Source organism: Strix uralensis, chromosome 3, assembly GCF_047716275.1.
Source record: "Strix uralensis isolate ZFMK-TIS-50842 chromosome 3, bStrUra1, whole genome shotgun sequence".
NCBI lineage: Eukaryota > Metazoa > Chordata > Aves > Strigiformes > Strigidae > Strix > Strix uralensis.
In genome coordinates this window covers 41,555,405-41,573,258 of record NC_133974.1, presented here as the reverse complement: position 1 = coordinate 41,573,258, position 17,854 = coordinate 41,555,405, and the positions used below count along the sequence as shown (strand labels likewise).

Genomic DNA, 17,854 nt, shown 5'->3' with positions numbered 1-17,854 from the left:
AGAGGCACAGCCACCATTGCTAATTGGCTCGGCCTTGGCCAGAGGTGGGTCTGACTTAGAGCTGGGGGAGCTTTGAGAAGCTTCTCACAGGGGTCACTGCTGTAGCCCTCTCCACTGCTACCAAAAACCCAGCCACACACAAACCCAGCAGAGTAGTTCTCCAAGAGCAGCTTTAGAAGTTACCATGGTATTAAATCCTTTATATTCTTCAGGTGTTCAGGTTCTGTAGGTTTTACTCTTACTTGCTTACTCTCATGTGACACTTTTTCAGCAAACCATGAAACTTGCTACAAAAATTACAAAGCAAGACCTGAAAGTTTTAAGTTGCATTGTAAATGAAAATAACTCTGAAATATTTCAAACCTTACACGATTTAGAGAATAAAGTCCACATTTTTTTTGTTTGTAGAAGGTCTTTTTAAAGAGCTTTTCTCAGTATTTTTATTGAACAGGTTTCTGCCTCTCACATTTTTAGCCTTAAAAACCCTCACTTTTTATTTGCAATATTTTTTTATCTTGTTGTGCTAGAAACTGTAACATATGATTAAACAGGAAAACTGTCTCCCTCAGCTTGCAGTTTATAACAGTCATTCCCATAGGAACTGCCAAGTGGACTTAAACTCAACTTCTGGCTCAGGCAAATACTCAGATTTCTCAAGAATCTGGCAGTGATCACAACTGAAGTGGAAAGTATGAAAAACTTTACAGTGGGGCAGGTTTTCCAGTTGCATTATCATGTCCAATTTCTTAAGTACTGGGAATGAAGTCTAACACAGGAATTTTTTTTTCCAGTATTTTTCAAAATGGGAAAAACTATAGGCAAAAAGAGAGTATTGGTTGGGGGATATCATATGGAAGTGGTGGGAGTGTGTTCAAATGTTGTCATGTCTTATTTCCCTAACTTGGTTTTAATTCCTCCTTTTCTACAATTAGCCGTAATATTTCATATTTTTAGCTTTTGCCTGGTCTCTTGCCTACCCATCTTTTTCCTGTTCCTAGGAGAGAAGAACTAAAGAAAAAAAATAGTCTGAGATCATCAGAAGGATGTACCAAACCTAAAATATCTGTAATTCAGTATAGGTTTTATGAAGATGAAAGCAGGACCTCTCTAATTTCTTTCCATGACTAATATGTTTGAATAACCTGAATGACTGTTATGGTCTAGGAGAGAGTGTGAAGGCCATATTTTCATCCTTTTTAGAATATTTCTCTTATATAAAAGAAAAATGAAGAAAAATACCACTTTTCTTTTGAAATGACTGTAAGAGTAATGAACCAGTACTTCTTACTCATAAGCTAACCATGCACACAATGAGCTAGATATATTAAAGACAGATTGTGTACTTGAAGTTATAGATCTTCTACAAGTCTTCAGGAGTATAACATCTATTACAAGCAGATGCTTAATTTTTAGTTCTATCACGGTTCAGAAAAAGTAGGTGGTTCCTTTTCTAAGATAGTATTTGTGTATCAGTGCTGATTGTTACTACATTTTTTTCTCTTTTCTAGTTTTTAGGAGACTTTATACTTGCTGTACTAGGCAGTCTTATTTTAAATGGTATGAAGTGATTTATATTCTAGAAAAATCAGTGCCACAATCTTTTCAAGTATGAAATGCCCTGAATAATGTCTTTAAGATGTAGGATTTTTCCCACGATTCTTTAATTCACTGGATTGAATTACACACTTCATCATAAAGACAGCCCTTGAAAAACCCAGCAATAGCTATTTTTATGAAGAGTCAGTGTGAGTATCTGGTAGAAAGGAAGAGAGTGAGGAGAGTAGAAACAAAGAGGAAAATATTGACTGGACCATCTAGTATCTTGCGATTAAGTTAAGGATACCTTGATACTATGTGCAACAACAGCATTAGGAAAAATAATTGGAAAAAACAGAAGCAGTAAAGCCCTGTGTTCGATATTTGGTTTTGCAGATAGCCTAAATTCAGTGGAAAATGAATTATTTAAACTTATATTCCCCTGGGAGAGCCGTGTGCAATCTTTTTGTGTGTAAATATCTGATGATGATCGTGAATCTGTTTTATAGTTATGGATTATTAGAATTATGACTTTTACTTCTGTAATTAAAATGGCAACTTCATATACTCCTCAGATTACTTGAGGGGAGGTAGGCAGTCTAGACAGAACATAATTCCTTTTGGTATTAATCATTTACATTGCAGTAAAATCCCCTTATTGAGTTATGTTTTTGAAGGCTCAGAAGGATTTATAAGGATTATAAAGATCCTAAATGAAGCCACTGTACATGCAATCAAACAATGAATTGGACTGAGTTGTCTGTGCTTCCAAAATAGCAGCTACTAAGCTTTTGGCACCTAACTGGAGTTTTGTTTTCAGAAGAGAAGGCTTAGGTGTTCATCCATGGTGGATGCCTGTTTTCTGTAGGTTGATCACTTTATTGCACAGTGTTAATGGTGAGAATCATAATTCAGTCACTTCGACTGATTGTAAACATGCTGTCTTATGTGCGTTACCATTACATTGGTGAAGCAAGCTCATCATCCCCTTGTAGTTATAAGGTTTTATGGTTTTTATATTGAAACTGTATTCTGTTTTGAGCAACACAAGAAGAAGAGTGAGGAAGGGAGCAATATTTGTAGTATAATCTACTTTTTCTGTTTTGATCTTATTTGTTTAGTCACAGTTTTGACAGCCCTGCTGTTTTGTGTAAGTTATGTTTGCTAATAAAAAAAAAAAGTGTGGAGCTATATTTGTATGTTCTGTTAGGCCTTGATGTTTATGCATGGGCTACGAACTTCTTTCCTTTGTTGATTCATACATACATGAATTTATTTTCAGTGATTTTTTTTATTTTTAAGGAAACACAAATAATTTAATACATGTCTTAAGCAACCTTTTTAATAGGTCTGATTCCCCAAACTGTTTTCGTTCTGGCAATATTCCATTGTATAAGATGACAACATATAAATAGTAATTATATTCCCGCATCACGTTGGTTGAATTGTTACAACTGAAACAATATTTCACACGCTGTACCTCATTGATGCCAAGATAAATTTTAGAAACCATTTTGAGACTGCTAAATTCCTTGCCATTACCATATCTGTTTTGAATATTTGAGTGATAAAAGTTAGAAAAACCAAATTTTAAAATGTATTTTCAGATTATGTCTTGATTTTTGCCTTTTAGAAATGAAAAATTTGAGAGTCATAATTCTACAGAATTTTTCATTTTTCTAATACTTTTGATCCTGTTTTAAAAAGGAAACTTCATTGGAAATGAAAAAAAACCCTTTTAGGTGATTGAATATAGTAATAATCTTGTTTAGAGAATGAAAGGGCACCTTAGACTGTTTTTACATAAAGCTATGTGTATCAAAAAAATAGCAGCATTTATAAAACCACAGTCAGAAGAAATATGTGCCAGACCATTAATATAAAATGCAAAGTATTAAACTGCATGGTCTTCAGAAGATGGGAGAACTAATAATGGGCTTTCGTTGGAAATGCAGATGTCAGCTGTGGATGCCTTGAATTGTCAATAATAATGTTAAACACAGGGTAGAATATCAGCCTGAGTTTATTCTTTATTCTTCTCTCAAAATCATTAAAGCTAAGACAGTTGTGACATGTGTTCTGCTATGGCTCAATAAGTGGAGACGTGCGTGGAACGTATATGCATGTATGTGCTGAATTATTCATGTCTAAGGTACTGTTCTGGGGAAGCAAATGGAGTGTGCTTTGCTGGTAGGTAGGCTTTGAACCATATCTCATGGAGGAAGAGAATAAATGGACCACGCTAGTTATCAGCTGCATACACAGGACCAGGCATTACTTTTCTCTTTACTATAGCTGCATGGGAAAAAGCCAGATAAGTATCAAATTTTAAGAGAAAGTACTTTTATGGGATTTAGCACCTACATACTGCATTTTGTTATCTGTACTGCATCCATCTAGATAAAGGACTTTCCCTGTAAGGCTCACTGAATTTACTGACCTGTAGCTACAAGGTCCGCCTCAGAGGCAGGGGAAGGGAGACTTAAACCTGGAGTGCGATGGTAGCTCCTTAGCGGTACCTTTCTCCTTGCAGGGGGAGAGAGGAAACTGAGACAGGGTGTGCAGCAGAAATCCCGTTATCCTCACACACTTGTCTCAGTGATTCCTGCCATCTTCCTGATTGAATGACCTGGAATTTGAGTTGCTCACCAGCCCTTGTAGCCATATCAGCATGGGGTTGTGATTTCAACACGGAGCTCTCTGCGAACTGGGTGGAGGGCAGGAGCCACAGCAGGAGAACAGCCTGACACTTGACCAAATTCAGTCTCTCAGCACCCATCTGGAGGAACGTGATTTTTTTTGTGTTTTTTTGTTGTGGTTTTTAGCTTCTTTCAGCAAATACATTGCCTTCCCCCACCCCCTCAAGCCAATGGATATTAATTGAGCTGCAGACCCTGTTTTTTAGTATTTTTAATGTTCTTACGTGACTTAACTGTGTATGGGTTCTGTTGAGAAGTTAATTTGAAATAATGTAAGTTTAAATTTAGAAATGTTCAATCCTGGGTAGATTTCAGAGCTCAGTAGAAACCTCATTTTACGTTTTGAGGATGTGTGGAGGATTGTGTTTAAAATCAAAACTATGTTTTGAAGTGCCACATCTCTTGCAAACCTTATACGGTGACCTCTTGGTGAAATGCATGAAGTTTCAACAGGTGAAGGGAATTCAGCCCTTCCAGGAAGAGGTGTTGATTCAATAGATGACTCCTCTCTTGAGTCTTGTCTAAAGTGTGTTGTGCTTTAGGATACATTTTAATTACAGTGAGGGGGAAGGGTAACTTTCTAGCATAGATAGGAAACACATGCAACTTTTTAATTTTGTTTTACCCTTTGCTAACAAACTTATTTCAGGTTAAAAATGTCTAGAAAATGCATTACCATGTAATGCACTCCAGTAACTATGCTGTTAGGCAGTGGTAACCCGCATCCTTTTTAGACAAGTAAAAACTTACATATTGAAAAAAACTCTCAAACATCTGAATGCTTAAATTAATAAAACATCTATGTTACCTAAAAACATGCTAGTATTTGAAGCCTGGGTTTAGATTATACATGCATCAGTGTCTTGTTTTTGGACAACTTTTAAATGTGTGCTCTATACACTAAATAATCGCTTCCTGTTTTTGTCAAGGTCTGCGAGTTAGTTATTGCAGCCTACGTTACCCTCCTACTTATTTGCTAAAAGCTAGAATTTTACCACGTGAAGGTTTTGGATCTGTCTGGGATAAATACACTGTATATTAGCAACATTTTTTGTAATTATAGCAAGTGTCTAATAACAAAGAAAAAGCCCTCCTCCTCAAATACTGCTTTTATTAAGTATGTCCTTGATTTAAATTCAATGTTATGTTAATTTTCTTATTGTTAATGTCCTGTGCTTTTGTAAGAATGAAATACTCCTTAACTTCTTAGTTTACTTGGCTGAGGAAGAAGTTGCTCGGCAGCATTATCTGTGTTTTCCCATCTCATATAATCTTATGTCAACCTAGCTCTGACCTTTATATGATGGAACCTGTGGTAATATACCCTTCTGCTTAACAAGCTTTGAAATAAAAATATGTGATTGGCAGAGCTGCAGGAAATAATTAGTTCCAAGTAGATGGGAGAAGTGAAAGGATTATTTAAAGGAAAAGAAAGTGATTCAGCTGGTTTATGGTGCATATGAAGTCGTCTCAGCTTTTAATTTAACTATTAAGGGATTGAAATAAATTTAAGTCACCATGCAAAAGCATTTTTGAACGAATCATTGTAAAGGAGCTATCTAAATAATTTTACTGCTTATTGGAGGCTCAAGTATTTGAAACATTAATTAGTTCATTTGCTCTTTCAGACCTACTCGTAATACGTGGCTGAGTGGAAAAGCTGCTGTAAGGAAGACAACATGTGCACTAGATCTTGCTGAAATGTACCTAGTGAACAGTTTATGGTGTTCTTTGAAATAAAAATATGTATACACATTTCCCAGGAAAGAATTCTTCAGTCAGTAGTTACAGATGTCAAGATGTGTTTTCTGTGTTTCAAGTAGATATACAAACCAGGACAAGCTCAATCACTGCATAGATGAATTCTCAAGTATGTTGTGCATGGGGAAAGAAAGAAAGAAAGATTCTCCAGAATTTTGTCTGTGGCACTTAAAAATCTGTAGATCACACAGCTGTGTTCTGAGACAAATGAATAAAGAGTGAGCCACATTCCTGCTCCTTGGATTTTTCTGTACTCTAATTTTCCATTCATTTGAATGGCTCTTTACTAATAACACCTTCATGTATGAAAGGAAGGCAATGCTGAAGGCAAAGTTAACAGCCAGATAGGCTTTCTTCTTCACAAGCATGCATCAATGACCAGAGATTAGGAGACATTTCACCCATGTTACCACTGGCTTTGTGTGGGAGTGTGTTCGCCCCCAAGTGATGCTGGCATATAGTTTCACGTAGATTGAAACTGAGTCCTGAAAGAAAGTGGTTGTGAATTACATGTTGTATAGGAGCAGTGCACAGTTCTTAAAGCTGTTGCAATGAACGATTGAGGACTTCTGATAGAGGTCTAGTAGGGATCTAGGGAAGAAATGTAAGAGAAACTTAATGCCCCTCTGGGAGCATGAAATGCAGAGGATTCTGGTGGAAGCCAGGATGAGTTTGGAGAGAACTTGATTAAACTTACGTTGGTCTAAAATTGGCATTCTGTTTTTCTCCTAATTCAGATATCTCTTCAGATAACTATTCATTCTATCTCTTACCTTTGTATGCCCCATCAGAAGGTCATTTTGCCATTTATTTCCTTTGCATTCATTCAGATTGACCAGTTCATGTTCTCTTTGTGCATTAGAGGGGGGCTTTTTTCCTCTTAGATTCTCTTCCCATTTGTCTTCTGGCTGTGTTTAGTACAGGAAATATCTGGTTGCTGGTTCTCCTGCTCATCTGTACCATGGCCATTGATTATTTGAGTCCCAGTTTCCTGTGCTCATTGCTTTCAATTTTTGAAAAATTCTGGTTTTGAAGCCAGAGCTCTCTGAGCTTATTCTCTCTGGACCACGAAAGGGATAATTTTTGAAAATTATTTTTTGTGTGAATGGGGTGACAAAATGAGGGATGATCTCATGTAAATAACTTCCAGTGCTGTATCATGCTTGTAACAATGCAAATCTATCGTTTTGTGCCTTATTGCTATGAAAGTGGCACATCTGATTGAAACTAACTTTAGAATTCATAAGTTGCCAGTTGCTTATTTTCTCTTAGTGATATCCACAGCGTGTTCTCCTCACTATCTAATGCTCAAAATATAATAAATTCCATTACAAGCAATTATTAACCTCACAGATGCGAATTTTGAATGATCATACTGATCTGGTGCAATGCACCAAATGTATAAAGAGCAACGTAAAGCTGCTGTTTTATTTCAGATCTTGAAAGAGCAGAGTGTGCTACTGAGACCTAAAGAAGGACTTTTACTACCGTTTTGTGACTGAGCCATCACATATCTTGCAGGTTTTTGCAGCCAGTGTTTATTGGCACATTTTCCAACTGCATCTATATTTTTCTTTTTTCTGTGACAGAAAAGCAAACATTTACATAATTAATGCTTCTTTCAAGGCATCAATATGATACCTTTAAAGCAATGAGGTTACTTCACTGTAAATTGCATTGTGGCGTTGTCGTTAAAAGTATTATGAACAAAATGAGCTAAATGACTTCAGAGGAAAATTCTGTGGAAACGTATGTAACTGCTATATCCAAAACTATCATTAGGGAATATTTGAATTATTTTGCTTAACTTTAAAGGTATTTAGGTATTTAACTCACATATGCTTGAAGACAAATTACAGGTTTTTATCTTTTGATGAACTTTGATTTGATTAAACCTCTTACAGCCTGAGACAAATACTTGAAAACCAAGTATTTAGCAAAAACACCTAGTGATTTGAGAATATTTTAATGTGTCTGTATGATTCTAGATAATGTGTAAGGAAAACTTAGACTGTTCAGATAATTTGGTAAATGTTTGGTTTTAATACTGATTTTTGTAACTTGGCAGGGACAGCCTGTTGGAGACTGTGATTTCAATGTTCGACTTGCATGTATAGAGAAAGAGATTATATTTCCACGACATGAAAAGATGAAAAATGGTCTTATTGACAAAGCACAGGAACCATTCAGTGTTCGAAACAAACCATTTTTTGACATCTACACTTCAAGAAAGGTAAACTTGATTTCAGTTGTTTATGTTGTGGCGCTGAAGGCAGCAAAGCTGTGTTGGGTATAGGTTTTCCCCTCAGCTTTTTTAGCAGAACTTCCAGCAAGTTCCTTTGCTAACCAAATGTTCAGCAATGCTTGGGGGCAGATGGACAGTTTGGGATACTGTGAAAAATGGTTTTAAGCTATCTATTCCTTGTGAATTACTATTTTCCCATATTTATTTTGCCTTTACTTTGGCAAAACCTAGTTCTTTAGTTTTGTAATGTTGAATGATCATGTAGAAGTTAATAGCTTTAGGTCTAAAATGTCTCTGAGCTCAAGGGACTGTCTGAGCGCTATGTTGTTTACACTATCCTCCTTCGTAGGTAAGAATATAATGTTCTTTTTACTTCCAGTTCCCATTTGGCTATAGTCTTAAGAATCATGAGTTGTGCTTGAACTCCCCCTTCATGTTCAGCAGTGATTACTAAGAGCCCATTCTAGTTAATGTCTCCACGTTTTATTTATTAAAATGCTGCCCTAGGTCTTCTGAGGTAATGCATATAATTTGCAAATATATGTATGAGTTCTTGTCTTTCACTACACTCTTTTCTTCAGTACAGACATATCCTAATGTTCTGTAAAATACTTTTATTCTCTTCTGTGAATTAAATGGCTCCTGGATAATACTTTCTTCTAGAGGAACCTGTTTTTCTCAGCACTGCTGTTAGAAGTAGTCCTGTGTCTCATCAACAGAGCAGTGAACATCAGATTGTCAGCTTCCATTTGCTTTTGTCATTTCCCTGATCCTGTAGCAAGTAATGAGTCTCACCCCAAGAGGAGCAGTAATGGTATTTTGGCTAACCCAGAGTGGCTGAAAAATAAATAAGGAGATAAGGCACAAGCTGGACTTTCAAAAAAAACCTGGCAGAGAGTAGCAGTCTTTGGAAAGTTTAAGTCCTGAACAATTCTATGAGAAGTTTGTGTGGATAAAGCACTATAAATGTTTTGATTGCTTCTCTGTATTTATGTTGTTGCATTTTTGGCTTGTCTATTTAAGATCAGCATTGTAAATTTTTCATGGGGGGAAAAAGGCTGTTTGTCTAGGACACAAAATTTTGAGCTTGAAATTAAAAGAAACTGGAACAAAAAGAATACATCTTAAAAAGTATTTCTTACATAAATTTGTAGTTTCTTAAAGTGTTCTGAAGTTGCAGGTTATTTAACCTTGGTCAAAAATCCCAGGAAGAACATGGTTGGAAGCATTACTAGAAAAACGTCTAGGTAAAATACATCTGTAAACAAGTCTCATGCTTGTTAAATCTAATTGCCAGCACATGACTATTGAAATGATTCCCTCCTTCCCAAAACCTAGGAAATTAAAATTATGCTCAATGGCTTTCTTTTTCCTGTCTAAAGGAGATTTCTGAATTGTCCACAGGCATTCCAATGTATTGGATTTTAACAGTTCTGACTGTGGCACTTTTTAAAATCAGCAATGAAATTATGCTATTTACTGGTCTTTCTCTGTCTTTCTTAAAGCTCTGAGCATAAACCCTTTAAGACAGTGACTGTCTTATTACCCAGCAGTAAAGCAAATATGTTGGTGAAGGGAAAAAAAAATTACAGCTAGAATTTGTTTCACAACAGACTTTTAATTGCTTTTGACATTAATGCTTGCACAATATTTCTTTAATTTGTCCTTGTCTTTGCCACTGGCTTTGCTTCACTTGTGAATTATGGAATGAAGCTGTTACCTTGCCAATTTTCTTCATTTTTGTGAAGAATGTTCATGTATGCAGCAGTTGGAGATACACACAGAGAGCAAGAGGGGTGGAGTTACTGGCAGTGCAGAGCAAATAGCCAGTGTTATTTTTCTCTTATTTTAATAATTTCAAACATTTATGATTTATCCACTCTGTGCATGTATTAGATCAAATTGGTAGGAAAATAAAGTAAGAGTAATAGCCTGGGTTTTATCAAACTATATGTTTCGAAAGTTTATTTTTTTAACTAGGCCTGTTTTGTCAGTGAACTTGCCCTCTGGTTAGAGTGAGTAAAAGTCAATGGTTGGTTTGCACTACAGTTGTATAGCACATTTTCCTTCTCTGAGGGATTCCTCAGCAACCTGTTCTAGTGGAAGGTGTCCCTGCACATGGCAGGGATGTTGGAACTAGGTGATCTTTCAAGGACCCTTCCAACCAAAACCATTCTATGATTCTATTATAGATTCAAAATATATTTCAAATCTTTATCTGCTCAGAAGATTAGTATTCATAAAAATATATTCTCAAAAGAATAATATTCATACCAAGAATTACTGTTGCTCTTATTTACCTCAAAAATATATTTATTGTTTCATTACTTCTGTGAACTTGATGAGTGTGTTTCCTGTAACAGTTCCTTAGGATAATGATGCAGGGATTATATCTTCATATTCATGACAACTTTGTGAACAGAATTTTTTATTATATGTGGTCAGAATAGACAATTCTTTTGAAGCATTGCCCTATTCTGAAAGAGGACTATTTTAAAATGGTATTGTTTTGCCCCAGAGATCTTTTTCTTATGTTTATTCAGTCATCTCTGCAACTATAGTAACAAATGTACTTATAGTGATGAATACATCATTAGTATAGCTGAAAGAGCAAGCTGGGTTTGTTTTGCATTGATGACAAGCATCTTGACAGGGTTTACCAACTCTGTGTGCAGTATAGCAAGGTCTGCAGGGAGATAAGGAATTCCTTCTAGCTTCTCAGTCTGCTCACATGCAGATTGAGTCAGCATATCCATCAGTCCATCTCCAGAGATGGTGGCAGCTGAATGGGTGCTAAAGGCCGGACAAATGGGACCTGCTTAGGTAGATTTTTTTCCATATGTTTAATTAGCCATTTTTCTTGTTCTTCTCCAAGAACAGTGGGATCCTTTCATCTTTAGAAAGGACCTAACAGGATTCTTCCTTTCTTGACTAGAGGTCCTTAAAGATTTACACCTTTGAGTAGTCTCAGAAAAGCTGTGCGTTTTCTTAAAGACTGTTTTTTTTCCCTACCTCCAATTCTTGTATTTCACTGACAGAAGATGTAGCTTCTCAGGTCACCCCCAAGGCTTGTTATTTTCAAAGAAAGATCAATGGACGTAGCAGTCCTTGGCCACAGATAAGGTAGATCTCTGGTTGTACCACCATATTCAAGACTGGAAAGTGGAAACACCATCCACTGGTCAGAACGTGTTTCATCAAAATTCTTTGAGTATGTCTTGGAGTTTTGGGTTTTTTTGAAGTGTAGCTGGGTTTTGCTTAGGGTCAAGAAAAGAATCAAGTGTACTTCTGAATTACTGCAGCTGCAGCCACACATCACATCTTATTTTTGTTTTGAGAAACTTCAGTTTTTGAAATACATTCCCAGGGTGTAGTTTGAACCTCACAAAAGTAAATACTGTAGACTTCTCCCTTCACAGCCTCCCTCCATCGTTTTTTTTCTATGACCCAAGTTAAGGCATAGTATTCCAAATTGAAAGCCATTGTTGGCCATTCTTCTTACTAACAATAGCACATATCAGTAAATATGTTACCTTGGGTGGATTGTAGGAAGATTACTCAAAAAGACCAGGAGTCTCAACACTATATTAAACAGCAGAATAAGTGGCTAAAACTTGTAATTATACCAGGAAAAATGAATGTTTTCTACATAGGTTTAGTTATTTCCAGTGAAAATGTAGTAGTTACTTGAAACAGCAGTAAACCTTGTACTGTGTTATATAATATGTCCAATAATGAAGTTGTTCTTAGAGTTATGGATTTGGGACTTTAATACTGGAGTTAAAGAGTACTGGCTGGTTTTCCTCTAATCTGAAAATGAATTTATTGTGAAATGAAAATGCACTTTTAAAGTGCAATTATAAAGTATGGCAGCATTTATAGTTGTGCCTTGACATTTGTTGTTCGTACTAGATTTTAGAAATAAGGGCTATATCTTTGCAATGTTATATCTTTATAATGTTGTCTTGAACATTATTTTAAGATCTTTTGATGGACTTTTGGTTTTTGTAAGACTGACTTTTGGTGGTAAGAGGAGGAAAAGAAAGGGACAGTCACCTGGGAAAGGTTGTATATTCTTGGAATCTCTAAAAATGTTACCCTCTTGAACTTTGATGGAGAGAGTAGTATCACTAAATTTGCCTGCCTCTATAATCAAAGAATCATTAAACACAGTTTACACTTCCAGTGTTAGCTGGGAACACATGTACTCTGTAAGCGATTTTGCCTTTTAATGTAACTTCCAAATTCTTTTAGAAAGATATTTTTGAGCAACGTTGAATCTTTGCTGTTTGTTATTACAGTTGCATGACTGATCACTTTTGTTGCATAGCTTGCTTGCTTTTCATTTATTAGTGTGGATCAGAATTCAAGGAGATGACATTGTCAAATCTGCCAGCTCTCCTACCCATCATGTAAGGATAGCAGGAGTCCATGGCAGAAGCTGAGTTTCAGGCTTCCTTCATGCTGAAGTATTAAAGACCAGTGAGGTTAATGCTTTATATGCTGCATATTCTTAGCCTTGGAGCCTTAGCCTTTCATGTATACAAATATTTTGGGATTTTCAACAAGTACGTTATCTTCATTATATTAAACAGGAAGTACAGGTACACAGAAGTAATTAAACTCTTGGAGATGATGCAAGTCTTGGCTTTCACTGCCTAAACCAACCCACAGTCCTTTTGCAAGGCTTTTTTTGTGGACAGTTCCAGCCTGAATGTCATCATTAAAGCTTACTGTCTAGTGAAAATACTGTCTAGCAGGAGTAGGAAAAAACTTCCTTTCTGTGCAGTCAGTGGTCCCATGGAGAATTGTGCCCATCACTCTCAATGGAACAATAGGGCTAAAGGTTAAACAATGATACAGGTCAAATGAACAACCTTTTTCAAATGTTAGCACGCTGTATGTCAATGACTTGTCAGTTCTTAGACTACTATCTGGTTTTTAAATGACAGCTTGTCCTAAAGGAATTAGAATGAAGGTGAGTAATCTCTGTTAGAAGATTAAATGGTCTAGAATCTTCCTGAAAGTTTTCAGTCAAATCTGTGAACTGACAGATGACTTATTTTGTTCTCCTGGTTCATTTGACTTTTTTTTTTTTTTGAAACTGCTTCTGTTGTAGTTAAGAAGGGTAGAATGTTTAAAAGTTTGTACCAATAAATGTGTAGCTACTGTTGAGGTGATCTTCTTTGGAAAATTAAGTGGATGTGGACCTTTGAGGGTGAATGAGATTGTGTAAATGCATGACTTGCTGATGTCGGTGTGAAGTATTTGCAGGCAGCTGTAAGCTAGTATTTGCATGGCCTGAAAAAATTAACCCTGATAAAAGGCAGAATATGTGGACATAGCTCATCCATGTCTGTCGAGAGAGCTGGTAACCTAAAACCGACCATAAACGACCACAAAGCCCAGTTTTATGTCACCAGGTAGCCTACAGCCAAAGGTTTGCAGTCATGGGACAGAAGATGAAAGAATTCAATGGCAGCAGCAGCAGTGTCAAATAATCTCTGTGTATTTATTGGAGACTTTGAATTCCGCATCTCAGTGGAGGTGGAATGTTACCATCTGGAGGATTTTTAATGCCAAAAAGACTTGTTTCCTTTGTTTTTATTTTTGTTTTTATTTTCTATGCCTTAAGGAGTAGCTTAATCGGCTCACCTTTCAATCCTGCATTTCCTGACCCAGAGTTGGCAGTCACTCTTCAGTGTCTGGCCTACACCATAGTCCTCACTCCATCTGTTCTGTTCCAGGTTTTTGGCCTGTTTATCATCTCATCTCCTTTTAATTATCTTCTAACCCATCTCCCCTCTACCATTTTGTTTCTGTTTGCTTTTATTTCTTTACTTTGTATGTTTCTTCCTCACTTTGTCCTGTTTAATCTCCGCAAAAGGGGGAAGTCAAATGTTGTAAAAGCAGTATTGCTTTTTTCAACCCTTAGATGCTTTTGTGCTGGTCAAAATTACTCAAATCTTCTTGGAGTTCTTTTCCGCCTGTAAATGCAGATAATGATTGACCTGAGGAACCTAGTAAACAAGTAGTGAATAAGAAGCTGGAAAGATGTTACATTATGCTTATATTAGAATTTGAAATCTTCACTTGGCAGCTGTCCTGAATCCCAGCATGTAGTACTTCAGCCTGATTTTTTAAAATTATTTTACCATGTGAATTTTAAAGGTAAGGACAGCCAGCCAGACCAAGTGGAAGCTTTGTAAATTGTAATATGAAATAGATGACCAAACTGTGGCTCTTGAGCTGAATGTAGGTTACTACCACTTAAAATTCAGTGCTTGAACTGGAGCTATTTCATGCAACTAGCTGCAGCACTGAAATGACATGGATACTGTTCAATAAACATGATTTCTGACAGTGGGAGGATGAGGATAGCAGGGACTTTGTAGGCCAGGGCTGGTGGGGTGTCCAGCTGCCTCTAGATGTTCCTTTGCTTTATGTGGGGCAGGGAGGCTGCAGTTACTTGATTTGATTTGGATTACACCAAAAGATTTTCCCTCGTGCTAGGGAAAAAAAATGACTCGGCTACGGTTAACTTTTCAGCCTCCTTGATCTGGTGGTGTCACTTGAGGAGACCTGTTCATGAACAGGAATCTGTGTTCATTTCCTAGAGTTAACAAAAAAGGATTAGGCTACTCGCTTTTGATTATTATTATTTGTGATGTTGGAGGTCAAGTATAATATTTCAGCACAGTATAATTTTGATTAGGGAAAAGGGGAAATGTTTTTTTTGCTTTTGGTTTAAGAAATTATTCACACATTAGATACATTTCACGTTTTTTGGAAAATGATCTACTGAAGTTAAAACAAACAGTCTCGAATATTTCCATGAAGGATTATTTTCATAACTAGTGGCCCATGTTAGATATTGCTAGTGGTACAAATTAAATTAATGTAGAATAATTCAGATGTGGAATATATAATTAAATTCTGACTTGCCAAACTATAGTGTGGGAAAGAAAACAATGAAAACAGCAGAAAAATAAAGGCATATGGATGAAGTGTTATACTTGGTGCACACTGTAAGTTTAAGCGTCAGAACAGTACATATTCAGTCTGGCTTTTAACATTTTAACATGAGCTTTGAAAATTCTAACATCTTTGTAAACTATTTCTTCTGTATTTTGGGCATTGGAAATAATATACCTTTCTAAAGTAAGAAAAATGCCTTTAACAGTGATTCTACTTTCAGTTTTGGTGGTGTATTACCAAAACATAGAAAATGCAAATCTTTTTGGACCTAATTACCAGTTGGTATCCCAGTATGGGCAATTGAATTGGTACATTTGATATCTTCTGAATTAGTTAGAGGACTCAGCTGTGGTGACTAAGTGGGTCACTCCACTCATTAATTGAGGGGCAACTGTTTAATATTGTCTGTTGTGCCACTTCACAGCCTGTCACTTTCCAAACTGCCTCCTGGCAATACAGCTCCACAGGGAAGCCATCAGCCTTCTCCTGTTGGAACGATGTTCAAGAGACATGCGTTTAATTTGGGTAAAATGAATAAAAGCACAAAGAAAATTGTAAAGATGGGGGTGAAATTTAAAGCAGTTTATTATGATACAGGATATAGGACATCCTTGCTAGCTCTTTCTTTTCTTGTGATATGCCTAATTTGCAAAAAAATACTGTGAAAAATTAATCTTCTTTAAAATCAAGAAATAATAAAACCTTAGTGTTTTACTGTTATGGCCTTACAGTGGCAAGTTTTAATTTTAACTTTGTAGCAAATAAAGCCCTCAAGTGCCATTGCATAGTGGAAGAACCAGATGTTTTCAAACATCCAGAATATAATGTTATATCTTACTTTTTGTGATAAAATCACTGCATCAGTGCCCAGTGGAATACATTAGCCCAGTTTGAATTGGGCATTATAAAAGTAAATGTATGAAGACTTTATTGTCTAATTGAATTACTGTATATACGAATTTGTCTTTGTTGATGAGTCTTAATGGAAATGCTTAATAAAACATGAGCCTTAATTATCTGATTTAATTAAAACAGGCCTGTCCATGTTCTTGACAACCAGAGACCAGATTATGTTGTAGCAGTTTACACAGGGGCTGGATAACAGATAAATCCTACCAAGTTTGTAGCATTGGAAGATCATTTAGAGAACAAACTGCAATATACTTGGTGCTAGTGCTCTCAATCCCATGTCATTTTTTCCTTCGACATCAGAAGAACTTTTGAATGTTGTATTTGATCAAAACCAGAGTATTAGGGAGCTTCTAAACATTAGTGGAAGAACCTTGCTCAGTTGAGGACATGGGGTAACAGACTTTACTGAGTATCTGCCATCCATTCAGGAATGTCACAGACTGTAGATCATTTGTAAATAGGTCAAAGAATTTGCTAGTGGCACCTATTAAACCTCCTCCAGGTCCAGCAGGACTCTAGTCTCAGACAGGTGCGCTCTGCCAGGTAGGAGAGCATGCGGAACATGATGTGGACAAAATCCCAATCCCAGAAAGAAAAAAACTGAAGGTACCTTGGAAGTTGACATAATTTACTGTGCTCTTGCCAGTTCTCTAAACAGCCAAGCTGTGAAATATATTACTTTGTTTCTTCATCAGGTAAAATAAATATGAAATTTTACTGCTGCTTGGCAGTGGCATTCTCTCAAAGCCTTGAGGAGTCCATGTTTCTCCCATTTTGAAGCTATCACAGAAGTCAATTAGAGTTTCTTGAAGCAGCCTATTTCTCTTATTTGAAAGACGCATTTGAAAACATCATAGTTAATTGATGTCAATTTCTTAGTTGTGTTTTTGAGAAGAGATTGACAGTGAGAAATGCCTAATGCTTATTTTGAATTCAGGAATGCAGATGTGCTGTCAAATTAAGCATTAACACACATAGCGCTCTTGTTATTCTTGGGTATTGTTTTGAATATATTAGGTACATGACCTTTGGAGTTGTTCACTCAGAACCAGCAAGCTGGTGATAGCTCAGTGGGACTCTTATTGCAGCGTGCTCTACATTTTTCTGAAATGTCTCTATCCAAATAATTAAGGAACATGGCATATAGCTAGTGTTAGTAGCATCTTTAAAGAGTGCAGTTAATGAATTAGCTGCAAAACCGAAAAGAGATTAAAAACCAAAATAGAACCATCAAACTTTATTCCCTGCCACCTCCGCAATGTATTTTATTGTTGTTCACTATAGCGTTTTTTCCCTTGTGGCTGGGTAATGAAATCAAGCTAGTGCAGTTCTTCCACCATCTCAGTATCGGAGGTTGCATCCTATCACAGTCTACAGTAACTTCCAGCTAATCATATATCTGGAAATGGCTTTTCTTTAAATCTTTCAGAGGTGTAGTAGAAAAGATTTAAGAAGCAGGTTTCAGATGATGGTATATATGATTTCTTGTGCTTTAAGTTCTCTATGAAAAAAGCAGTCTATAACACTCCCTTGTGAAACTGGCAGCAGTTCTAGTAGAAGCTGGGAAAGCTCTGAGGGTCCGGTGTGTGGAATAACTTGGTTTTTTCAGAGGTACCTCAATCATGACATCAAGCAGGTTGCGGATAGAAGGGTTGAGTCTCTCTGGCTTTCTTGCTTGGAGACGTTGCTCATTCCCCATCTATAAACAGGAATTTCTATTGCT

General features: G+C 36.5%; 1 protein-coding gene across 1 annotated transcript in view; it reads left to right on the top strand.

Annotated features, from left to right (window-relative positions):
- Nucleotides 1-17,854, top strand: part of RNGTT (RNA guanylyltransferase and 5'-phosphatase) — a 195,492-nt gene that overhangs the window by 65,105 nt on the left and 112,533 nt on the right. Inside the window, exon 11 of the mRNA XM_074862047.1 lies at nucleotides 8,065-8,229. Coding sequence (XP_074718148.1) covers nucleotides 8,065-8,229 — 165 coding nt within the window. The remainder of the gene's footprint in view (nucleotides 1-8,064; nucleotides 8,230-17,854) is intronic.